Source organism: Chlorocebus sabaeus, chromosome 8, assembly GCF_047675955.1.
Source record: "Chlorocebus sabaeus isolate Y175 chromosome 8, mChlSab1.0.hap1, whole genome shotgun sequence".
NCBI classification, from domain to species: domain Eukaryota; kingdom Metazoa; phylum Chordata; class Mammalia; order Primates; family Cercopithecidae; genus Chlorocebus; species Chlorocebus sabaeus.
In genome coordinates, this window is record NC_132911.1 from 146,156,495 (window position 1) to 146,180,796 (window position 24,302).

Here is a 24,302-nt window from a genome sequence, read left to right on the forward strand (position 1 = left end):
AGCTGAGGCCTAACCTGGGTCTATCCTGAAAGGCTGCGCGCTGCAGCAGTTGCCATGGGAACCGAGTGGCATCCTCCGATGAGCCTGGCTTGGACACCCTCTCTCTCCCACCCACTGCCAGTTTCCACGTCACTCAGGCTTCCGCGTGGGGGTTGGGCTGGGATGGCGAGGGGGGTGCTGCAGTACGTGCCACCCTGACCCATTGCCAGGCCCGCCTCTCAGGACCCCATCTGTGCCTTTGCCTCATAATCGGGGGGTGAGATGCCTTCAGCAGGGGAGACCACTGAGGTCTGGAGCGCCTGGGCCCCGGTCAGTCCTGGCAGGAGGCCTTAGTCTGGGGGATGGGGGGGCGTTTGGAATCTGACCACCAGTTCAAGTCCAGGTTCCTCTCCTTGTCCTGAGTTAGGGCATGTGACAGGGCAGCCACGAAGGGCCTGTCACCTGTTCCTGTGCTGTGGGCACGTGCCACCCTGTCCTGCCCTTGTGCCCTGGAGGCTGTGCTGGGTCCCCTACCTCCCCTGGCATGGCATGGGCCAAGCATGCTGTGGAGGAGGCAGCCAGGTGCTCTCCTCTCTGGGACCTATGGGAGTATGGCTCTGTGAGGGAAGGGAGAGGGTTCTGCAGCAGGTGTGGGGGCCTGGAAGATTCCCCCCACCCGATGGTCCCCAGCAGGGAGAATGAGGCATCTACTCCTCACACAGCTGTGGCGGGTCAAGTCCCTCTCTTGCGTCTCATCCCCGTGCCCCTGGCACCCCCTGCTGGCCATTCCTGGCATAGGTGTGGGGAAGTGGGGCAGGGTGGGGGGCGCTCTGGTTGGACACTGAGTTTGCTGAAAATCAAAGTGGGGCCCCAGGAATCAACTCTGACCCAAATGACAATGCCCACACACCATCCTCCCTACATGCATTTTTGCTGTTTGCCTTCCCACTGCTCAGTCCTGGGAGGTCAGCCACTATCCTCATGTTGTAAATGATGGGAGTGAGGCCAGTGGGTGGTGGAGCCACTGGGGGAACCTGGCGGCTGGAGCTCCCCTGGGGTCTCCTGCAGTCCACACTCCCACTGAGGGAGGCAGGGCCCCTTCCCTGAGGCTCCGAGAGGCCCTGGGGCCCTTCTGGTGGGTCAGGGTGGCCTGTGCTTGGCCTGATTGCTGCCCCGGGGCCTCCCCTGCTGTGCCTGGGATCGAGAGGCCAGATCCCCAGTGCTCCCCAGTGGCAGCATGGGGCAGTGGCCCCAACTTCATGGTGGGACCCCTCGTGGTGGCCGCCAGCTGTCTCCTCGCCACCTTGGCCAGGAGCAGGCACTTGGCAAGGGCTGGATGCCCTTTCCCAGTTGCCCTGACCCTGCCGCAGTGGGTGTGCATTAGCCCAGAGTGCTGGGCAGGAGGCCCAAGCGGGATGCCTGGACGCGGCAGCCCCTTCCCGGCCCCCTGGTGCCGCTGCCCCTCTCTGGCCCGCAGATGGCAGTGGCCCTCTCCTGCTTTGTGCTCCTCCATGGCTACCCAGTGCTCCAGGACCATGGGCACTCCAAGTGGCCCAAAATGTTCTTGGCAGCACGAGGACCCCCAGGGAGCAGAGACTCCTGGGGCATGAGGTCTGGTTTGCTGGGGGAACATAGGTCCATAAAGGCCGTGGGCACTGTTAGGGCCGGGATGGAGGAAGACCCACCAGAGAAGCTGAACAGAGTGGCTGGGATCAGGGCAGGGGCATCGTGGGGAGGGGCCTGCAGGCATTTGTCCTAGGGTCCCTCGTGTGGCCAGCTGGCCAGGTCCAGGGCAGGCTCAGTCAGGCTGTGCCCTGGGTTCGAGGCCCTGGTTGAGGCCTTGGTCACCACTGGTATCCCTGCGTGGGGTGAGGAAGCGGCTGCAGGTCACAGCTGGGGTGTGAAATGTGGAGCCCTGGTGATGAGGATGGTAACCCTCCGCTGAGCCCATGAGGAAACTGAGGCTCTGATGAGCAGGGCCTGGCCAGAAACTGGATGGAGCCTTGGGGCTTCCAGGCGTGCCAGGAAGGAGAGCTTTGGCGGCCAGGCCCCTCTACCCTCTGCTCACCATCAGGACGCTGAGTTGTGAGGCAGCCCTCGAGTGGGTGAAGGTCGTCATCCCTTCATCATCCTGGCAGCAAATCTGTCCAGCGGCGGCTGGCACACGGGGACCCTTCCGGCTCAGGCGTGACCTGAGCTCTCCAGAGTGGACCCGGGAGCTGGGTAGACACCGGACCCCCAGGTCCTCCCAGGCCAGGCCTTTCCCGGCACTGCGGCCCCTCCCGACCCGGGCCGGACTCGGCGGGCTTAGCACCCCCATGACTTACCCCGTCCAGGCCACGAGCCCCTGCCCTACCCTGATGCCCGCCCTCTGGTCTCCCCGCAGGCGGCTGGAAGCTGTGGTCCCTGTGGGGCGAATGCACGCGGGACTGCGGGGGAGGCCTCCAGACGCGGACGCGCACCTGCCTGCCCGCGCCGGGAGTGGAGGGCGGCGGCTGCGAGGGGGTGCTGGAGGAGGGTCGCCAGTGCAACCGCGAGGCCTGCGGCCGTGAGTGCGGGCGGGGCGGGGCGGAGCCAGAGCCCTGGAGAGGCGGGGCTTGTGAGGGAGGGGGAGGGGCGGGGCCCTGGAGAGGAGGGGCCCGTGGGGGCGGGGAGGGGCCCGTGGGGGCGGGGCCGGGCCTCGAGCACAAGGGGCTGGTGGGGGCAGGGAGGGGTAGGGCCCAGAGCAACAGGGCCGGTGGAGGGAGGGGCTTAGGGCGGGACCAGGTAGGGGCGGGGCCTGGGACTGGCAGGCGCTGGGCGGGGCCTGCAGGAAGAGTGGATAGGGTGAGTCTGGGCTCTGAGAAGCAGGACCTCAACTCGGGGCTGGCCCGTGGGAGTGGGGCCTAGCCGGGGGAGCAGAGGTGAGGGCCCCGAAGAGTGTGGTGCTTGGGGCTGGGTGGGACTAGATGGGGCTTTCTTTTTTTTGTTTTTTGGTGTTTTTTTTTTGAGAGGGAGTCTTGCTGTGTCACCCAGGCTGGAGTGCAGTGGTAAGATCTGGGCTCACTGCGAACTCTGCCTCCCGGGTTCACGCCATTCTCCTGCCTCAGCCTCCCGAGTAGCTGGGACTACAGGCGCCTGCCACCACGCCCGGCTAATTTTTTGTATTTTTAGTAGATGGTATCCATCTCCTGACCTCGTGATCCGCCTGTCTCGGACTCCCAAAGTGCTGGGATTACAGGCATGAGCCGCCGCACCCGGCCTAGATGGGGCTTTCTTCCCGTTTGTGGATTGGGGGTTTTGGAGGGTGTGCGGAAGGCTGGCTGTGGGAGCTCTGGCCAAGCCAGTCCTCCTGCCCCAGCCGGATGCTGCCTCCAGAATGTATTTCTCTAATAAGGCTCTCTAATGACCCCATGCATTTTTTAGCTGCTTCCATGAAGTTAAATCACGTTGTAATGAGACTGTCTTTGGGCTGTTTTTTCCTTGGTGAACTTTCCTGGGGAGAGGAGCTCCTCTCAGGAGCCTGGGGAGGGGCCTGGGGCGTCAGCTGGCCTGCGGGACCGGGGCAGGGGCGCTGTTGGGGTGCCAGGCAGGGGAAAGCAGCCACCACTTAGTGCGGGCTGCCGTCCTGCAGGCTGGCCTGTGGGCAATGAAGGCAATGAGGGAGTGGGCACAGGGTACGGGAGACGGGACCCACAGGAAGGGTCCCCTGTTGACCAGATGAGGGCTGGTGCCAGGCTGGGCGCTCTGGTCCCTGGCTTCCCAACTGTCCAGTGGAGCCAGGTGGCCCAGTGCTGGCGGGCTCAGAGCACTGTGGCCACAGAGAGAGAGGACGGGGGCAAAGCACTGCTCCCGTGCTGACCTGAGCCCGTCCTGCAGCCGCTGGGCGCACCAGCTCCCGGAGCCAGTCCCTGCGGTCCACAGATGCCCGGCGGCGTGAGGAGCTAGGGGACGAGCTGCAGCAGTTTGGGTTCCCAGCCCCCCAGACCGGTGAGCTGGCGGGAGGGGGGTGGGCAGGATTAGGGCTTTGGGAAATACTGTAAGTTAACAATCGCCACTAGTTATGGGTAGTAACTTGAATAACTAGACTAACCCGTCAGGTGCTGGGCTCTTGTCTCCTGACTGACTGGCATTAGGGGAACTGGTGTAAGGTGAGGAGACCTGTCCCTGGCCAGACCCCAGAGGCCCAGGGATGGCACAGGCCGGCTCTCAGGGCTTCCAGCCTTGTAGGGGAAATGACCAGTTCTTGAGATCAGCCTGGTTCGAAGGCCTGGGGGCTCTGCCCCAGCCCTGCTGCCTGCTCCCCAGCAGGGCGGCCCTCCTGCTGCGGGATCCGGCCCCGGTCTGACTGCAGCCCCGTGGGCGGCAGGCCTGTGACGCTGTAGTGGGGCCTGCAGGTGACCCAGCAGCCGAGGAGTGGTCCCCGTGGAGCGTGTGCTCCAGCACCTGCGGCGAGGGCTGGCAGACCCGCACGCGCTTCTGCGTGTCCTCCTCCTACAGCACGCAGTGCAGCGGACCCCTGCGCGAGCAGCGGCTGTGCAACAACTCCGCCGTGTGCCCAGGTGGGTGGGAACTTGGGCTTCGGCAGCGGGGGGCTGGGGCAGCGGGCAGCCGGGGCAGTGGGGGGCTGGGGCAGCAGGGGGCTGGGGCAGTGGGCGGCCAGGGCTTCAGCGACCGTGGCAGCAGAGGGCAGCAGCACCTTCCGTCCCTCTGCAGTGCATGGTGCCTGGGACGAGTGGTCACCCTGGAGCCTCTGCTCCAGCACCTGTGGCCGTGGCTTTCGGGATCGCACGCGCACCTGCAGGCCCCCCCAGTTTGGAGGCAACCCCTGTGAGGGCCCTGAGAAGCAAACCAAGTTTTGCAACATTGCCCTGTGCCCTGGTAGGTGAGAGGGAGGGCGTGGGGGCAGGGAGGAAGGGAAGAAAGGAGAGGTCACAGTAGGCCACTGGCCAGGCCTGGGAACCCAGTTTTGCCCACTCCAGACCCACCTCAGGGTGCTCAGAGGTCGGAACCTCAGACTGGGTTCAGGAAGCAGGCTGAGGTGTGATCTTGGGGCATTTCCCACCCATGTTCAGGCTGGGTGTGGGGTGGTGGCCCCCAGGGTGTTCTCACCCATGTCCCAGGCTGGGTGTGGGGTGGTGGCCCCTAGGGTGTTCTCACCCATGTCCCAGGCTGGGTGAGGGCTGCTGGCCCCCAGGGTGTTCACACCCATGTCACAGTCTGGGTGTGGGCTGGTGGCCCCCAAGGTGTTTACACCCATATCACAGGCTGGATATGGGGTGGTGGCCCCCGGGGTTTACTCTCTCGTGTCCCAGCCTGGATGTTCTCACCCATGTCACAGGCTGGATGTGGGGTGGTGGCCTCCAGGGTGTTCTCACCAATGTCACAGGCTGGGTGTGGGTAGTGGCCCCCAGGGTGTTCTCACCTATGTCCTAGGCTGAGTGTGAAGCAGTAGCCCCCCAGGGTACTCACACCCACATCCCAAGCCAGGCATTGGGGTGCCGGGTGTTCACGCCCACTTCGTGTCCCCTTCCTCCCCCGGGCCGGGCAGTGGATGGAAACTGGAACGAGTGGTCGAGCTGGAGCGCCTGCTCCGCCAGCTGCTCCCAGGGCCGACAGCAGCGCACGCGTGAATGCAACGGGCCTTCCTATGGGGGTGCCGAGTGCCAGGGTCACTGGGTTGAGACCCGAGACTGCTTCCTGCAGCAGTGCCCAGGTCAGGGGTGCGCCAGGCTGGGGTTGGGGGCACCTAACAAGCAGGAACCTCTAGGGAGGGGACAAGCCCCATGGCGGGTGGGGGTAACCATGGACCCTGGTATGTGACTGAGGAGGAAGCGGGGTGCACAGTGGGGTCTGCGGTGGCCATGGGGGAAACGGGGCGTGGAGTGGCTGCAGGGTGAGTGAGGTGCACTGTGAGGGGGGGCCATGAGGAGAGTGGGGCATGGGGTGGCCATGGGGAGAGGAGTGGGGTGCACAGTGGGACTTGGGGTGTCCATGGGGAGGTGGAGTGTGGAGTGACTGTGGGGTAGTTTACAGTGGGACTTGGGGTGTCTGTGGGAGAAGTGGAGTATGGGGTGACTGTGGGGTAGCGAGGTACACAGTAGGATTTGGGGTGTCCATGGGGAAGTGGAGTGTGGAGTGACCATGGAGTAGCGGGGTGCACAGTGGGACTTGGGTGTCTGTGGGGGAAGTAGAGTGTGGGGTGGCCGTGAGGTAGCGGGTGCACAGTGGGACTTGGGGTGTCTGTGGGGGAAGTGGAGTGTGGAGTGACCGTGGGGTAGCGGGGTGCACAGTGGGACTTGGGTGTCTGTGGGGGAAGTAGAGTGTGGGGTGGCCGTGAGGTAGCGGGGTGTACAGTGGGACTTGGGTGTCTGTGGGGGAAGTAGAGTGTGGGGTGGCCGTGAGGTAGCGGGGTGCACAGTGGGACTTGGGGTGTCTGTGGGGGAAGTGGAGTGTGGAGTGACCGTGGGGTAGCGGGGTGCACAGTGGGACTTGGGTGTCTGTGGGGGAAGTAGAGTGTGGGGTGGCTGTGGGGTAGCGGGGTGTACAGTGGGACTTGGGGTGTCCATGGCGAAGAGGAGTGTGGGGTGGCCGTGGGGTAGCGGGGTGCACAGTGAGGCGTGGAGGGTGGTGGGGTTGGCTAAGCATGTGGGAGTTTGTTTTATTTTCTATCAGGCTGATGACTGGTTTCTCCTCTCCTGGTCTGAATTTCCCTTCTCCTGACCTCCTGCCCCACATCCCTGGGTCCCTGTGTTTCACTGCCGCACGGCTCTGTGCGCGTCCCTGTCTGTGTCCTCGTGTCACTGTGGCTCTTGGACCCCGCCCTCCTTGTCGCCTGTGCCCTGTGTCTGGCTGTGCCTGCAGTGGATGGCAAGTGGCAGGCCTGGGCGTCATGGGGCAGTTGCAGCGTCACGTGTGGAGCTGGCAGCCAGCGACGGGAGCGCGTCTGCTCCGGGCCCTTCTTCGGGGGAGCAGTCTGCCAGGGCCCCCAGGATGAGTACCGGCAGTGCGGCACCCAGCGGTGTCCTGGTGAGGCCCCTCCCACCTGGGCTGGGCGGTGGGGAGGGCTGGTGGCAATCAGGCAGGCTCGGGCTCAGCTGTCACCCACGTGGTGTGTTGGGGGCTCCCATCCTGTCCTCATAGTGATGCGCGCTCCAGGCGCCTTGCAAGGGTCTGGGCCTTCCAGAGCCAGCTGCCGGCTCTCAGTACCCCTTCCTGAACCCCTGTCCTGGGCTCCTTGGCAGAGCCCCATGAGATCTGTGATGAGGACAACTTTGGTGCTGTGATCTGGAAGGAGACCCCAGCGGGAGAGGTGGCTGCCGTCAGGTGTCCCCGCAACGCCACAGGTGAGCGCTGGAGAGCACGTGGTGTATGGAGGCTCCCATCCTGCCCTCATGGTGATGCCCACCCTGAGGTGCTGTCAGCACTGGGACACGGCCCAGGCACGGAGCCCAGACAGCCTGCGTGCGCTGGTGCGGGGTGGTGGGGCCGCAAGCCCAGGGCACCGTGTGAGAACTCTGTGGCAGCCGCTGTTCTGAGCACTCGCTAGGGGCTGGCACCCATGCTCCGCCCTAATGCAAGACATCCGTGGAGTCTCAGCAACCCAAGAAGCCGCCACCATTTACAGTTGGGAAACTGAGGCACAGGGAAGTGAATGCACTTGCCCTGGGCTTGCAGGGACAGGAAGAGGAGGTCTCCGTTGAATGCCAGCCTCAAGGAGAAAGCAGGGCTCCGTGGGGAAGGGCTCACTGCACTAGGGGTGGGCCTCCTTCGCCCCTCCTTTTTGAAGAAGTACAAGTGCTTTATGTCCCTGACAGGCAGCAGGCAGGGAGGATGGGAGCCCAGGTTCAAACTCTGGTTCTGCCCTTGTTTGCTGTGTGACATTCAGAAACTGACTTAACCTCCCTGAGCCTCAGTGTTCTCCTCTGTAGGATGAGAGCAGTCGGGGTTCCTCTGCTCGGAGCTGCTGTGGGGAGGTGTGGGGGACGGCGGCGGGGGCCCTGTATTGCCAGCTGCAGCTGCTGCTCCTCCCTCGCTCTTCTGATTACAGAACAGAGCATGTTCTTGGTAGCAGATTGCAAATGCTGAGAAGCAAAATGAAGCACGTGAATGCCGCACGGTGGCGTGCCTCCCCTGGCCTTTGGTCCACGTGCATGGCTGGGTCTCCCGGTGCCCCTCATTTTTGGCCCCATCTAAACCAGGTTCTGCATCCTGTCCCGCGGCTCTTGTCGGGGGTTGAACTTGTCTTGTGACAGTTCTCTGTGGCTGCCGCCACCTTATAAACACTCAGCTGTCCCTGTTTCTCTGATGATGTCCTGGGAGTGAGCTCTGTATCACAGGGTGTGCCATGTTTAAAGCTGTTTTCCCCTTAATGCCCAGCAGCACCCCAAGGTTGCCCCTGTGTCTCCGGGCCAGGCTGAGGCCCCTGTAGCCCGGTGGATGCAGCCAGGCAGGGGCCCAGGGTGCTGGCTCCCTCCAGGGCTCTGGGTTAGTTAGAAGGGGCTCCGAATGAGCTCATGGTTGAACTCTGAAGCCCCTGCTCAGCCGAGAGCTCCACTTCCATGCAGCGGGGTTCCTGAAGGCTTAGCTCTTGCTGGGTCCTGAGTCGTTGGGGCAGGTAGCAGCTCGAAATGTGTTGAAGGGAATGAGGTCCCTGTGTGGACTCAGCTCTCCGCGTGAGGCCATGGGCAAGTCCCTGTTTCTGGGGCCCACAGGGTCCCATCCAGAGGGTCTGCTGCCAGGGGCCGAGGGTGGAATTCCTGGGCCCGGCAATGGGTATCCACCTGAGAAGGGGGAGGTCTCCCTAGGACTCATCCTGCGACGGTGTGAGCTGGACGAGGAAGGCATCGCCTACTGGGAGCCCCCCACCTATATCCGTTGTGTTTCCATTGACTACAGAAACATCCAGATGATGGTGAGTGCCAGTTCCTGGGGGTCCCCAACCCCTCCCCAACCACCCCGGCCACACAGGTTGGGATCCTGCAGAGGGTCCTAGGCGTGGGAGGTCCTGGGTGGCTGCCTGGATGTGTCCCACAGAGGTGAAGGCACCCGCCCTCTCCGTCTTCCGCAGACCCGGGAGCACCTGGCCAAGGCTCAGCGAGGGCTGCCGGGGGAGGGGGTCTCAGAGGTCATCCAGACACTGGTGGAGATCTCTCAGGACGGGACTAGCTACAGCGGGGACCTGCTGTCCACCATCGATGTCCTGAGGAACATGACAGAGATTTTCCGAAGGGCGTACTACAGCCCCACCCCTGGGGATGTACAGGTGGGCTCCCCAAGGGAGATTTTGCAAGAGGGTGTCAGGAAGGTGTCTGGGGAGCCCTCCTGGACCTTAGAGATGGATCCTCAACCCTGACCACAGCCCGGGCCCTAACCCATGTCATAGGTCGAACTCTGACCTTTGTCACTCATCTAATCTTGGTTACACATTGAGCCCTGACCCTGGTCACACACTGATCCCTGACCCTGGTCACACTGAGCCCTGATCCTGGTCACACACTGAGCCTGGGCACTGGTCACATACTGAACCCTAACCCTGGTCACATGCTGAACCCTGACCCTGGTCATACACTGAGCCTCAATCCTGGTTATACATTGAACCCTGGCCCTGGTCACAGTGAGCTCCAACCCTGGTCACACTCTGAGCCCTGATCCTGGTCCCATATTGAACCCTGACCCTGGTCACACACTGAGTCCTGACCCTGGTCACAGTGAACGGTGATTTTGTGCCCTGTTCTCTGTCACTGGCCCTTCTTCTTCTTTCCAGAACTTTGTCCAGATCCTTAGCAACCTGCTGGCAGAGGAGAATCGGGACAAGTGGGAGGAGGCCCAACTGGTAGGGCCTGGGGCCCCCACAGTCAGCAGCCTCAGGAGGGGTGCAGGCACAGCTGGTGCCTCCCTGGTCTCCAGCTGGCCTGGGGTGGGGTCCCGCTGGGCGCTCTGGGGTGGGATCCCAGGCTGGCCTCTTGTTGGTATTGGTGGCACTGAGGAAGCTCAGCATTCCCAGCCTGTTTCCTCCTTTGTCTAAGGATAGTCATTTATTTCATGGGGCTCAGTGAGGAGGTTCAGGAGAACACTGAGCACATGGGAACCCCGAGGCGGCTGGGACAGAGAGCCCTCCTCAAGGGGGGCAGTGGCAGTGCTCATTCCCCCAAGCTGACCTCCAGCAGCCGCCACTCCTGGCCCTGGGTGGCACCTGGCATGGGGGCTGTGGGTATCCAGAGACTCTCCCCTAGCCTGGGCTTCCCATGAGTGGGGCACAGCAGCCCCTCTGGGCATCTGCGTTCTCATCCCCAAAGTGGAGTACTCAGAGATCACCAGCCCCACTTCCTCGAAATGTTAGGAAATGGCCAATAAGAAAAGGAGGGACAGGGAAGGGAAGGAGGCAGGGGCTGAGGTATGGCGGGGCCTCCTCCCTGGGCTGCTCACCCCCCTGCCCCCCAGGCGGGCCCCAACGCCAAGGAGCTGTTCCGGCTGGTGGAGGACTTTGTGGACGTCATCGGCTTTCGTATGAAGGACCTGAGGGATGCATACCAGGTGACAGACAACCTGGGTAAGCCTGCCCGCCTGTTGCCACCCCCACGCCTTGCTCTGCAGCCCTGGGCCTCAGCGTCCTCGTCTGTATAAAGAGGCAGTGACCAGACAGCCTCTGTGGGCTCTCCCAGCCGATTTCTCAGATGGGTCCTGTTTTCAGTCTCCAGAGGGTTGATGATGTGACCTGGGAGGGGATCAGACACAGCCCAGGGGCTGCGGACCAGGGAGCACCATTCCCCCAGCCAGCACCTCACATGTACCCACCGGGAGCCGGGGCTCATTCTGCCTGTCACCCCTGGTGTCCTCCCTGTGGAGCTTCAGAGGCAGGGTCTGTGCAGCCCACACCTTCCCGCTTGTCAGTCCCAGCAGTGCCTTCCCAGAGGGGCCGGGACCCCACCCAGCTCCGCGGTTTCCTCGTTTCTAAAATGCGATGATAACAGTGCCCACCTCACGGGGAGGTAGAGACTGATGAGGCGAGTGAGTGCCTGAACCCCGGGGTAAAAGGTGACTGTCATTACAAACACTCATAGCAATTCTGTTTAGTGACGGTTATACAGTGCCCTCAGATACCTCTCAAAAGCCACATTTCCCAAACTTTCCCTGCCTTGGTCAGAGAGTCTCTCAAAGCAAAGGACCCAGGAGTGGATGCTGGCCCCAGCTATGATCCACAGAGCCCCAAGGAGGAACAGTGTCACCTCCCCTGTGGGGATGCTTAACCTCTAGTGATATGACCAGGATCAGCTGAACTTTGCCAGCACACACACCCTGGAGCGTTGCCCAGTGCCTACACTGGTGCCCAGGACATAACTGGTGGCCAGCTCCCAGGGTGCTCGGCACGGCCCATGGTCCCTGGAATGGCCAGCACATACTTCGAACCCCGAGCACTGTGGTTACCCCACGTGCTTCATAACCGTGTCTCAGTCCGTTTCCTGTTGCTGTCACTGAAGGGGTAATCTATAAAGATGAGAGGTTGTGGAGGCCGGAAAGTCCAAGATCACAGCTCCAGCTGTGAGTGAGTGCCCTCCTGCTGCAGCACAGCATGGCAGAGGCAGCCCATGAGAGACGGAGCAAGAATGCCTGCTGAGGTCTTCCTTCCCATAATGCCACTAAAGCCATCATGGGGTCCACCCTCATGACCTCCCAAAGGCCCCACCCCCAAGTACCATTAGCAGATGAAAGTGGGGATTCAGGCCGGGCGCGGTGGCTCAAGCCTGTAATCCCAGCACTTTGGGAGGCCGAGACAGGTGGATCACGAGGTTAGGAGATCGAGACCATCCTGGCTAACATGGTGAAACCCTGTCTCTACTAAAAATACAAAAAACTAGCCGGGCGAGTTGGCGGGCGCCTGTAGTCCCAGCTACTTGGGAGGCTGAGACAGGAGAATGGCGTGAACCCGGGAGGCGGAGCTTGCAGTGTGCTGAGATCTGGCCACTGCACTCCAGCCTGGGCGACAGAGCGAGACTCCGTCTCAAAGAAAAAAAAAAAAAAGAAATTGAGAATTCAGTTTCCAACATGTAAGCGTTTACAGGACACATTCAAGCTATAGCACAACGCAGACGCCCTGTGCATCCCATACGCTCCACTAACCATGCTCAGCCTCACTCACTCCCAGGACCTTGCTTCTCTGCCCAGGCCCCCACCCCTACATCCCTCCCTCACTCAGCTGCCAAGAACTGGACGCCAGCGACAGCGGCTTCCCATGGCGTCTGTTTATGCATACCAGGTGAAAGGAATAATCCCTCTCGACCGTCAGAGCTGTAGGCCACAATGACACAAGCTGCACGTAGACAGACTACGAAGGCTTGAACTCTGATCCTTGCAGCCAGCCTTAAACCCAGAGACCTGCCACGACCGGGTTGATGACCCAGTGGTTTCACCAATAGAAATGTTCATTTCAATATTCATCTCGTCAGAAGGTGCTTGGCACTCCTGAGGTGTCCCATCCCCAGCCTAAAACAGCCCGAGGACGTTTAAATTAAGCAACCCTAACTTCCATGCGACCAGGCCTGTACTGCAGGCAGCTCTCAGACATGTCTGGTGGAAACCATAGCTTCATGCCTATTGTACTCGAACAAGCCCCACTAAAACATGCCCAAGACGGATCGACATTATTATAGTGTCTTTGGAAGGCTAACTAGCATTAACCTTTTAAATTAAAGACAGGTTAGGCGCAGTGGCTCATGCCTGTAATCCCAGCTATTTAGGAGGCCAAGGCAAGAGGATCGCTTGAGCCCAGGAGTTTGAGACTAGCCTGGGCAGCACAGTGAAACCCTGTCTCTACAAATTTTTTTGAGAAATTAGCCAGTCATGGTGGTGCGCCTGTAGTCCCTGCTACTAGGGAGGCTGAGGTGGGAGGATGGCTTGAACCCAGGAGGTGAGGCTGCAATGAGTTGTGATCACACCACTGCGCTTCAGCCTGAGCAATGGGCTGTCTCGTTAAGAAACAAACAAAGACAAAGTTCTGCTTTTTCCATAGTGAAATGCTTCAACTAGAAACATCAACATGACTGATTGCTACTATTTCAGTAATTCTGCCACTTTTCATCCTGTTCTAATGAAAGATTTAAAAGCTTGCCCCTTACCCAGGCACACCTGCCACAGCCCACCCTGGTGCCCACGCCAGCCCTCCACCGCCCCTCAATGATCCTGTGTCCAGCCTCCCACCCCTTCACCTGCTCCAGGGCGCTGCTTCAGCATCAGTCTGCCCCCATCCCCCACTGCGGCTTCCCAGCAGCTCCTTGTGCAGGCCACTTGTCCTTTGCATATTTCCTCTTGTCCTCAACCCCGGTTCTCTGCTGGTCCCTCCTGCCCCTCCTCTCACTGGGTGCCCACCCAGTCCGAATTCCCTCTGCCCTCCATTCGGGCTGCCAGTGACATCCATGGTGCAAAACCCTATTCTTGGGCCTCCATGCCCCCAACTGCGTTTGGCGCTACTGATGCTCATGCCGTCTCCTCCTCTCCCTGCCCCATCTTGGGCTGCATTCTTGAGGCTCCACTGGGGCCTGCTAGGGCTGAGGCCACGGCCCCAGGGCCAGGTTCCCCTAGAGCGGTGGGTCCCTGTCAGCACCTGCTTCCACCCCAGCAGCACTTCCCCAAACTCTCTTCCCGTTCAGTTGCCCCAAACCTGCTGCCTTGTCCTCATGCCCCTCCACCTTGAGCTCAGGGCCTTTCTGCACCCCCAATGCCTTCCTTTGCAGAATGGGAGGGAACACTGGGTCCCCTCTTTCACCATGGCCCATGCTGCCCTTTGCTGCCTGAGCCCTGAGGCAGGGAAGCCCCCATCCCCCTTCCACAGAGGGAGGGGAGGCAGGATCAGCTCACAGAGCTGGAGGGAAACTGGGCTCCCCTGTCCCAGGAGGGAGTGGGGGTCGCTGAGGGGGTGCCTGGTCCCTGCAGATCCCTCCATGGCCACAGGACAGACCCCAGAATCTGCCTTTGACAACCTTCTGGGCCATGGAGGGTGGGAGGGGCAGGCCCCACGCCCCTCACCAAGGCTCCAACTCAGCAGGACCAGACCTGGCCCAGCCTCTGCCTGGTGCTCCTTGCTGTCCCTGCTCCTGGACCTCACCGAGGTCTGGGGACAAGGCCCACCCAGGGAGTGTGGAGCCTGCACAGGGCCCAGGGTGCAGGGAGTTGGGGTCTGCCTCTGAGCCATGGGCTCCCCGCGGCATCACCCTGCACTGCCAGGCCTGCGCCTCAACTCCTGCAGCTGAGGCCCCACCGCATCTGTGACTTTCCCTTCTCTCTATCTCTCGCCCCTTTGACCCTGCTCCCAGTCCTCAGCATCCATAAGCTCCCAGCCAGCGGAGCCACTGACATCAGCTTCCCCATGAAGGGCTGGCGGGCCACGGGTGACTGGGCCAAGGTGCCGGAGGACAGGGTCACTGTGTCCAAGAGTGTCTTCTCCACCGGGCTGGCAGGTGAGGGGCTCAGGGAGCCGGGGGACCTTCATGGGGAACGTGGGCCCCAGAGACGGGTGGTCACCACCCCTCTGGAGTCTAGCTGCTACCTCAGAGTTGGGCAGTTCTCAAGGGGCTCCCCGTTTCCAGGAAGCCCTCCTTGCCCTCTCTGGGGCCAGGGCCTGTGGATTAACCCTGAGGCCCAGGCAGAGGGGTCAGGATGAGCCACCTCACTTCAGGGAGGGACAGGGAGTCACATGTCAAGGACCCTGTTACACGTCCTGCCTGCCCACAGCTCTCAGGATGCCCCAGGGAATGGCCCGGTCTCCCTCTTCCCACTTGGCTGTTGCCCCAGCTCCCCGGCTGCAGCACTGTGTCCGTGGGTGGGTGGGCCTCACCATCCACCAGGGCCCTGGACGTGACCTTGAAGATGGGCGGCAGAGGCCAGCAACAGCGGGGTCCAGGTCAGGCTGCCAAGTCCCGCCCTGGCTGTGGGGACAGGGGCTGGGGTTGACAGTGCACTTTCTTCCAGAGGCCGACGAAGCGTCTGTGTTTGTGGTGGGCACCGTGCTCTACCGGAACCTGGGCAGCTTCCTGGCCCTGCAGAGGTGGGCAGCGCAGGGCAGGTGGGGTGGGCAGGACCCCAGCCACAGGAGGTAAAGGGGGAGGCCAGGGGGCCTGGAGGTGTGGATGATGGGCTGGGGGTGGAGGGTGGCGAGAGGTGCAGGGGCCCTCAGGGAGAGCCTGGGCTGGGAGGGCTCCCCCAACACCTGTGCCTCTGTCTCTTGCAGGAACACGACCGTCCTGAATTCCAAGGTGATCTCCGTGACTGTGAAGCCCCCGCCTCGCTCCCTTCGCACACCCTTGGAGATCGAGTTTGCCCACATGTATAATGTGAGTGCCATCCGCACGCACGCTCTGATGCCTGCAGAAACGCACGTGCGTGAATTCTGTCCCACTCCTCAGCCAGTAAGCCTTTGAGGCCTCCTCACAACAGCTCTAACCTGCGAGAGCTGCTTTTCTCCCTGGATTATAGGTGGGGAAACAGACTCAGAGAGGTGCGGTGACTTGCCCAGGGTCACACAGCAGGTGAGGTACTGAAACTCCATCTGTGCCTGACTCCCCACCTGGGCTCCAACCACTCTGCCCTCCAGCCACCATTGGCCTGGTTGTTCCCCTTCTGAGAAGTGGAGCCTGTCCCATGACTCCTGGCCCCCAGATGCCCGGCCACGGAGAAGCTGGGGGTGTAAGTACACCTCTGCCAGCACTGCCAGGGCTGACGCCAGGCCTCGCCTCAGGGTCCCTGGGATTTCAGCACAGGAGCATCCTCCCAGCACTCCCCGGCGGGAAGCCCCGGCCTCAGGCCACAGCTGCTATGTGACCCCAGCCAGGTCCCAACCCTGCTGCTTGGAGCTCCATAGAGCTCTTTGTTGGGCCTCAGAGGAGTAGGGGCTGAGATGCCTTTCTGATGGGCTGAGAACCAGGGCCCCCAGGGAACACGTTGCCTGGGTTACCGTACCAGGACTGAGCAGTGCCAGGCCTCCAGCCCAGGCCAGGGCTGTAGGAAGCCACAGGAGAACCCAGCCCTGTCCTTTCTAGCTGTGTGACCTTGGGAGAGTTGTTCAACCTCTCTGTGCCATGGTTCCCTCCCTTATCAAGTGGGAACGATGGGGCTGGGTGATGACTGAGTCTCACAGCTGCTCAGAGCAGGCCGCGCCCTAGATCCAGCCTCAGGAACGCTGACCCTCCCTGCTGTTGCAGCCCCATTTTGGCAGTGCTAGTGTGTGGCAGGCCTGGCAAGGCTGTGTCCCAGGAAGGCTAGTAAGACGTGAGAGCAGTGCAGGGCGCTTACAGAGGCCACTGTGTGCCCGGTGACCCCTGCTCACTAGGCCCCGGAAGAAGGGTCTTCCCATCACGCTACTTCATACCAGAGACGGATTTCAGCCATTGCTGCCCAGCCCGGCCACTGGACCTGGGCTCTGGGAGACTTGTGCCAAGCCCAGGTGACCTTGGGCCACTGCTGTCTCCACCCTGGACTCAGTTATCTCCTCACAAAACGCAGTCTGTTAAGGACCCGCACAGGCAGCATGCCTGACAGCACACCTGTAGGTGGTTCCCATGGTGACCCGAGGGTGGGGGCTGGTCCTGGCCGCCAGGGGCCCTGACTCTTCTCTCCTCTTTCCCAGGGCACCACCAACCAGACCTGTATCCTGTGGGATGAGACGGATATGTAAGTTCACTTGGATTTCATGGCCTTGACGGTATGGGGTGGGGTTCGTGGGAGGTTGACTCAGTAGGGGAGGGGTGCAGGTTTTAGGTCTCGGCCGCTGGCCCCCCAGCTGTCTGTGTACCCACATGGGCCTCCCTGTCACCACCTGTCACTCACTGTCTGGCTCTGGAGCCCACCAGGCTGCCTCCCACCCCCTCCCAGGGACGTCCACAGTTCAGGGAGGAGCGGACATGGAGGTCCAACCCCAGGCCAGGTGATGGGCAGGTGTCCTGGCCTGTCCCCCACCCCCACTGCTAGCCCCATGCCCAGAGCAGGTGGAATCCTGGCATTCAGGTCTGCAAGTGGGTGCCAGGCGCTGAGGGGCTGCGGAAGCTGCCATGGCAGACCAGGGCGTCAGGAGGTGGAACGGGAACTTCAGGCTCATCAGATGGGGGCATGGGCCCCTGGGGTCTTCAGTGGCCATGTGTCCTGTGCAGTTGCGGGCCAAGCACTTGTTGGGCGCCAGCTGGCCCAGGCACTGCGGCACAGCTGGAGCAAGTTCCATGCCCTATGTGGGGTTCCGCGAGGAGCAGTCGGGCTGTGGGGTGCCATCTCGAGGCCCTGGTGGGTGTGCCAGAGTGGAGCCATCTTCCCAGACAGCAAGGCGAGGGCAGCGAAGAGAACCTTGCCCAGTCAGAGGAAGAGTCTGTGTAAAGGCCCGAAGTGCCAGCGCCCAGGGCTGAGCTAGGCCATGACGTGGGGAGATGGATAGAGCGATGGCGGCCGGGTCCCGACTTGTGGCTCCAGCCTGAGGGGTCTGCAGTGTGTGGTCAGGGACCTGGGTGTGTGCGCCCTGCCACCCGCCTCCTCCTAGGGTGTTCCTCTGGTTCCCTCAGCCCCAGTCCCTCCTGGCTGCTCTGACATCACCAGCCTCAAGGCTCCCTGCACCCCTTTCCCAGGCTGAGTGTGTGGTCTGCATGGCCACCTGGGCGCCAGTGGCACATGTGATGGTCCCTTGCGTGGTGCGTAGTGCAGGGACAAGTATGTGTCCTGAGAGGCAAGGGAAGGCTCCATGAGTGGCAGGCGTTGGAGGACAAGGCTGCCTGGCAGGGAGAGGGGGGCAGGCAGCTCAGGAGGAGACAGCTGGAGCAAGGGCAGGGAGGCTGAGGGTATGAGGAGCAGGGAGCCGGCCAGGAGGAGCAGGCAGAGGCAGGCAGGGGCTCAGGGGAGGCCGCGGCAGGGTGAGGACAGTTAGTGGGGGCTGGGTGTCATGATTCTCCGCGTACCCACCACCCATCCACCCACTCCTCTGTCCACCTGTTCTTTAATCTATACCCACTGCCACCACCCTCCACCCACCACCCATCCACCCTCTCCTCCGTCCACCTGTTCTTTAATCTATACCCACTGCCACCACCCTCCACCCACCAACCATCCACCCTCTCCTCCGTCCACCTGTTCTTTAATCTATACCCACTGCCACCACCCTCCACCCACCACCCATCCACCCGTTCCTCCATCTGCCTGTTCTTGAATCCATCCACCCATCACCCACTGCCACCACCCTCCTCCGGCAGTCACTGCCCTCTGATGGGCACTGACTAGCAGGCCCCAGCCCTCAGTCTCCTCTCCCCAGTGAGGAGGGATGGGGAACAGGGACAGACGGAGCAGTGCGGTGATGCCCGGCTGTGCACGGGCCAGGAAGGGAAGCTAGCAGGGGCTGGATGCAGGCGGGGAGTGGCCTTTGCAAGCAGGGTCATGCACGCCTCCGATGGGAGGGGAGGTTTCAGCAGAGGCCTGGCAAGCATGGCTCTGCACGTGAATGTCTGGGGATGAGCGTCGCAGGGGAAGGAGCAGCCAGGGCAAAGGCCTCAAGGTGGGATTGGCAGGTCACGCCAGGCTCCTGCCTTCTCTGCACCCCACACGGTGGACTCTGCTGTCCTTCCTGCCCTGGGTCTGGGGTTGGCAGCCGGGCTGGGGAGGGCTGGGTGCCTTGCAGCCCTGGGGAGCCAGCTCTCTAGCTCTTGTAAGGGTGGAAAAATAAAATGCAAGAGAAAAGCTCCCCTGCTTGCATTATCCGGGCCAACCCCAGGGCTTCGCATTTTCAGGGGGTGGCAGTGCGGGGGCTGCAGGTGGGTCTCTCACCCCCGCAGCCACTTCCACCAGTACAGCCCCTTCCCACGGTGCAGAAACCCTCCCTCCGGGCCGTTCGCTGGATGCTGCAGCTCTCGGGGGGCAGCACCCTGGTTCACTCACCCAACCAGCCCCTGCTGGTGGCCTTCAGGAGCCTTCCCTCTCCACCAACATAAATGCCAGCGTGACCAGCGTCCTTGCGAGGACACCTCCACCCGCACTTCTGATTGCTCCCTGGCGATCAGTCCCCAGGCAGTCTTACCAGATGGAGGTTGTGGGCCCCTGGGGGGCCTGCATAGTAAATTGCTTTTTAGAAAGGAAAGCATCCCCTTTGTCCTCCAGGGCAGCAGGCTGTGAGGGGACTGTCCAGTGAGCCGGGACAAGGACCTGGCCCAAGGACCCAGACTGTGGCGGAAGAGGACATGCTGTGTGGCCTTGGGCAGAGCCTGCACCCTGGAAGCCTTGGCTTCCTGACCCTGTGGCCAGCGTCTGCCTGCTTTTAGGCAGGGGCGGGGACAGCAGGACTGCGGTCCAGGCCTCAGTGTGTTTGGCGTCCGCGTGGCTTCAGTCGACCCTAAAAGTCACAGGTGTGGGGAAGGCCCAGGACCTGCCAGTCATACCAGGTGCTCCCCCCACCCCATCACTGGCTGGATGCGCTGAGTGCTAAGGTCTTGGTGCCTGGGTCCAGGGCTTCAGGACAGGAGGACAGAAGGCAGGTGCCAGTGTGGCCCAAGCAGTGCCTGGCAGCACTGTGCCCAGGTTGCCTCTTGGGTCCTTGACCCTGCCCGGGAGCCAGGCCATGCTGCACACCTGCTGTCTGTGGGGTGTTGAGGCCGTGAGACTCCTGCAGTCCCGCTGAAAGCACTGGAACTGGGCAGCCTGGAGCCCTAGAGGGCGGGCCGAGGCTGGCGAGGAGGGACTGAGGCTGATCTCGGTCCCCTTCCTTCAGCCCCTCGCCTCCCCTCCGCTCTGAGTTGGATGGCACCTCCCTTGACTACTGCAGGGGCCACTCTTCACCCTGTGAACTATCTCAGGGGAGCTGAGTTTCCCAGTTGACCTGAAGTGGAGACCATGGGCAGGGGCCCAGGGGACTGGGTCCAAGCTGGTGTGGGCCTGTGTCGGTTGTGCACTTGGATGAGAAAGAGTCTCATGCATCTGGGGAGGGGTTCCGTGTGTGGGCAGTGCAGTGGTTTGTAGCGGCAGGGGAGTGAGAGCCATCAGTCACCATCAGCTGAGAAGTAGTGAACTCTTAGAGCCATAATCATTATTCATAACTGAACTAGTCACAGATAGAGCCCAGATCCCAAACTCAGACTGTTTTTACCCTGTTCACACACTGAGTTCTGATGCTACTCACTCACTGAGCCCTGATCCTGTTCACAGGCTGAGCCCTAATTCTAGTCACATACTAAGCCTTGATCCTGATCATAGGTGGAGCCCTGATCCTAGTCTCATACTAAGCCCTGATCCTGGTCACAGGCTGAGCCCTGGTCCAGTTCATATACTGAGCTCAAATCTTAGCCACACATAGTCCTGACCTTGGTCATACACTGGGCCCTGATCCTGGTCACAGGCTGAGTCCTGCTGTGGTGTCTTAGCTGAAATGACTTGTGTGTGTCACGTGCTTGTAGGGCCACCTCCTCTTCCAGCCACATACAGCAGTTGACCATGTGACCGGCGCAGCCTAGAAAGACTTACAGGCTTCCACTGCAGTGCAGATCACCTGCCTGCCTTACCCCGGGTGTGCAGACACACTTGCACCCATGGGTTCAACACTCAAGCCCATGGTGTCTGCTCATGCTCTAAACCCTGAGCCCTAAGAGTACCTGGTGTCCCTGCACCCCAGCATCCAGATAGTAACCAAACCCCACCCTCCCAGGCCCTAACATCCTGGATCATCTGGTCCCAAACACTGGCCTGGCAGCCTGGCTCGAGTGCTCCTGTTCCCCCACACTCCTGCACCAGCCTGGCTTGTGGTGGTGAGGGCCTGGGGACTGGGGGTGCTACGGAGGAAAATGGGGAGCAGAGCGGGTGGGAGCTTTGGGAGTTCCCAAATGTTCCAAGCCATAGACACTGCCTCTACTGTGGCCCGTCCCTATATAGTTCCTTGACCACATGTGTCTCTACTGGTGTGGGGTGGGGGGGACAGTGGCAGTTATGTCATAGTCATGTCTGTATCCCTAGGATTGAGCGCTGACCCAGTGAGAATCAACGGTGGTTTATGAGCAAGGCAGTGATTACGTGGCTGAGTGCAGAAATGGATGTGCGAGGGGGTTCTCGGTAGGCAGTGTGGACAAGCGGGGGTGTGGATAATCTGTGGGAGCCGGCTGTTTGCCAGAGAGATGCACCCAGGGTGCAGCTGTGGGTTGCTGGGGGATGGGGAGGCAGCGGAAGAACAGTCGCATGGCTGGGTGAGTGACCAGTGATGGATGGCATGTGAAAGGGTGGGTGGGCGGACTGTGGATGACAGCATGCATGGAAGGCTAGAGATAGGGGTGGATGGATGGGACTGAGAGAAGGAAAGAAGATGGAAGGTGGCTGGAGGGATAGAGAATCAGTTTCCTAGGGCTGCCCTAACAACCTGCCAAAATTACCACCAACTGGGTGGTTTAAAACAGATATCTATTATCTCCCAGTTCTGATGGCCAGAATTTTGAAATCAAAGTGTTAGTAGGGCCATGCTCCTTCCAAAGGCTCTAGGAAAGATTCCTTCCTTGCCTCTTCCAGCTTCTGGTGGCTCTAGGAAATCCTTGGTGTTCCTTGGCTTGAGGTGGCGTCACTCCAGTCTCTGCTGTTATCTTTTCCTGGCCTTCTGCCTTGTGTATCTCTGTACTTTCCTCTTCTTGTAAGGACCCCAGTCATGGATCTATGCCCCCCAAACCCAGCGTGGTATCAGTGAAGATCCCTAATTCAATTACATCTACAGAAGTCATGTTTCCAAATAAAATCTTATTTGTAGGTTCTGGGGGTTAGACTTGGACATATATTGGGGAGAAGTGGGTGATGGATGGATCAGTAGATGGATGGGTACAATAATGCCTGAGTGGGTGAGTGGGTGGATGGATGTGTAAATGGTAGATGGGTGGATGAGTGAATAGGCGAATGGGTGGGTGGGTGGGTGTGTGAATGACTGGATGTGTGGATGGAGGGATGGAGGGATGGATGGAGGGATGGATGGATGGATGGACAGATGGTGGATGGGTGGATGAGTGAATAGGTGAATGGGTGGGTGGGTGGGTGTGTGAATGACTGGATGTGTGGATGGAGGGATGGAGGGATGGATGGATGGATGGATGGATGGACAGATGGACAGATGGTGGATGGGTGGATGGGTGAATAGGTGTGTGGGTGGGTGGATGGATGTGTAAATGGTAGATGGGTGGATGAGTGAATAGGTGAATGGGTGGATGGGTGGGTGTGTGAATGACTGGATGTGTGGATGGAGGGATGGATGGAGGGATGGATGGATGGATGGACAGATGGTGGATGGGTGGATGGTGAATAGGTGTGTGGGTGGATGGGTGGGTGTGTGAATGACTGGATGTGTGGATGGAGGGATGGAAGGATGGATGGATGGATGGATGGATGGATGGATGGATGGATGGACAGATGGACAGACGGTGGATGGGTGGATGGGTGAATAGGTGTGTGGGTGGGTGGATGGATGTGTAAATGGTAGATGGGTGGATGAGTGAATAGGTGAATGGGTGGATGGGTGGGCGTGTGAATGACTGGATGTGTGGATGGAGGGATGGAAGGATGGATGGATGGATGGATGGATGGATGGATGGATGGATGGACAGATGGACAGATGGTGGATGGGTGGATGGGTGAATAGGTGTGTGGGTGGGTGGATGGATGTGTAAATGGTAGATGGGTGGATGAGTGAATAGGTGAATGGGTGGATGGGTGGGCGTGTGAATGACTGGATGTGTGGATGGAGGGATGGAAGGATGGATGGATGGATGGATGGATGGATGGATGGATGGATGGACAGATGGACAGATGGTGGATGGGTGGATGGGTGAATAGGTGTGTGGGTGGGTGGATGGATGTGTAAATGGTAGATGGGTGGATGAGTGAATAGGTGAATGGGTGGATGGGTGGGTGTGTGAATGACTGGATGTGTGGATGGAGGGATGGATGGAGGGATGGATGGATGGATGGATGGATGGATGGACAGATGGTGGATGGGTGGATGGGTGAATAGGTGTGTGGGTGGGTGGGTGGATGGGTACATGAATGACTGGATGTGTGGATGGAGGGATGGATAGATGGATGAGTGGCTGGTTGGATGTATAGATGGTAGATGGGTGGATGGGTGAGTAGATGGGTGGGTGGATAGGTGTGTGGGTGACTGGATGTGTGGATGGAGGTATGGATGGGTGGGTGGCTGGCTGGATGTGTAGATGGATAGATGGGTGAATGGGTGGATAGGTGTGTGGGTGACTAGATGTGTGGATAGAGGTATGGGTGGGTGGCTGGCTGGATGTGTAGATGGGTAGATGGGTGAATAGGTGGGTGGATAGGTGTGCGGGTGACTGGATGTGTGGATGGAGGTATGGATGTCTGGGTGGGTGGCTGGATACACGAGTGGATGAGTGAATGATGGGTGGAGAAAAGGATGGGCTGGTGGGTGACAGGAAGTTGATGGCGGCCAGTAGCACACACTGGGAGTTAGGTTCTGTGGTTCTGAAAGGACAGCTCCCTGGGTGTTTCACACGTAAGAGTTGGCAAATATCTTTCAGTCTTTTAAAACTCCTCTAAAAAATGTAAATAACCCAGAGTTTTACAGAGTATAAAAGTCAGAGTTAGCAAGATCCTGAGAGATCATGCACTCTGTCTTTACTTGAAACATGGTTCAGTGGAGTCCCAGAGCGGGGATGTTAGTAGAAGCCGGGCCACCGGCGTGAAGCCCTTGCCATGCTACCCTAGCGAGTAGAAGCCGGGCCACCGGCGTGAAGCCCTTGCCGTGCTACCCTAGCGTTTATGCAGTGTTCTGCTGGCAGCCAGCCCATCCTCGTGGCTCTAGGAAGGGCAGCGTTCCATGTGCTCCCAGGTCCGTATTGACCATAATGACCCTGAGAAGTCCTGTAGGAAACTCCTGTCCAACTGGGTTGGGAGTTTCCCTACTTTGCAGGCTGTCAGAACCCTTGTTCTGCCGGACATGGTCCCCTCCTGGCAGGCGTGTGTGGAAGGAGGACGTGTAAGAGGGATATTTGCTGGGCTCCTTTCCTGAAGCTCAGCCCCAGGTCAGGCACCATGAGAGCTGCCTCACTCAGTGCACACAGGCTTTCTCGGCTCACACATCTTTACTGACCGACTTTACAGTTGAGGAGACTGAGGCCCAGAGTGCTCACTGACAGACAGATCAGGGCCACCTCATGGGTTGTTCCCATTTGGTCTGTGCGGGCCTCCAGCCCTGCCTCGTGTGGGGCCCCCGCCAGGTTCGGCTGTCCTGGCTCGGCACCCAGACCCTGGTTCCTCCCTGGGACCCCTGCCCAAGGGAGCATCCTGGTCCCTTTAAGGGCCTCTCCGTCGCCCACCCCTTTCCTGGTTTCCTTGGAGAG

At 60.4% G+C, this 24,302-nt stretch overlaps 1 protein-coding gene across 5 annotated transcripts in view; it reads left to right on the forward strand.

The window, feature by feature from the left end:
* Positions 1-24,302, forward strand: part of ADGRB1 (adhesion G protein-coupled receptor B1) — a 97,419-nt gene that overhangs the window by 22,355 nt on the left and 50,762 nt on the right. For all 5 annotated transcript variants that reach the window (XM_073018427.1, XM_073018426.1, XM_073018428.1 and 2 more), the window contains exons 3-17: positions 2,366-2,527; positions 3,838-3,948; positions 4,356-4,520; positions 4,675-4,839; positions 5,510-5,674; positions 6,823-6,987; positions 7,203-7,304; positions 8,766-8,872; positions 9,029-9,223; positions 9,725-9,793; positions 10,402-10,510; positions 14,268-14,411; positions 14,923-14,998; positions 15,182-15,284; positions 16,577-16,620. In XM_073018427.1, the coding sequence (XP_072874528.1) occupies positions 2,366-2,527; positions 3,838-3,948; positions 4,356-4,520; positions 4,675-4,839; positions 5,510-5,674; positions 6,823-6,987; positions 7,203-7,304; positions 8,766-8,872; positions 9,029-9,223; positions 9,725-9,793; positions 10,402-10,510; positions 14,268-14,411; positions 14,923-14,998; positions 15,182-15,284; positions 16,577-16,620 (1,882 nt within the window). The remainder of the gene's footprint in view (positions 1-2,365; positions 2,528-3,837; positions 3,949-4,355; positions 4,521-4,674; positions 4,840-5,509; positions 5,675-6,822; positions 6,988-7,202; positions 7,305-8,765; positions 8,873-9,028; positions 9,224-9,724; positions 9,794-10,401; positions 10,511-14,267; positions 14,412-14,922; positions 14,999-15,181; positions 15,285-16,576; positions 16,621-24,302) is intronic.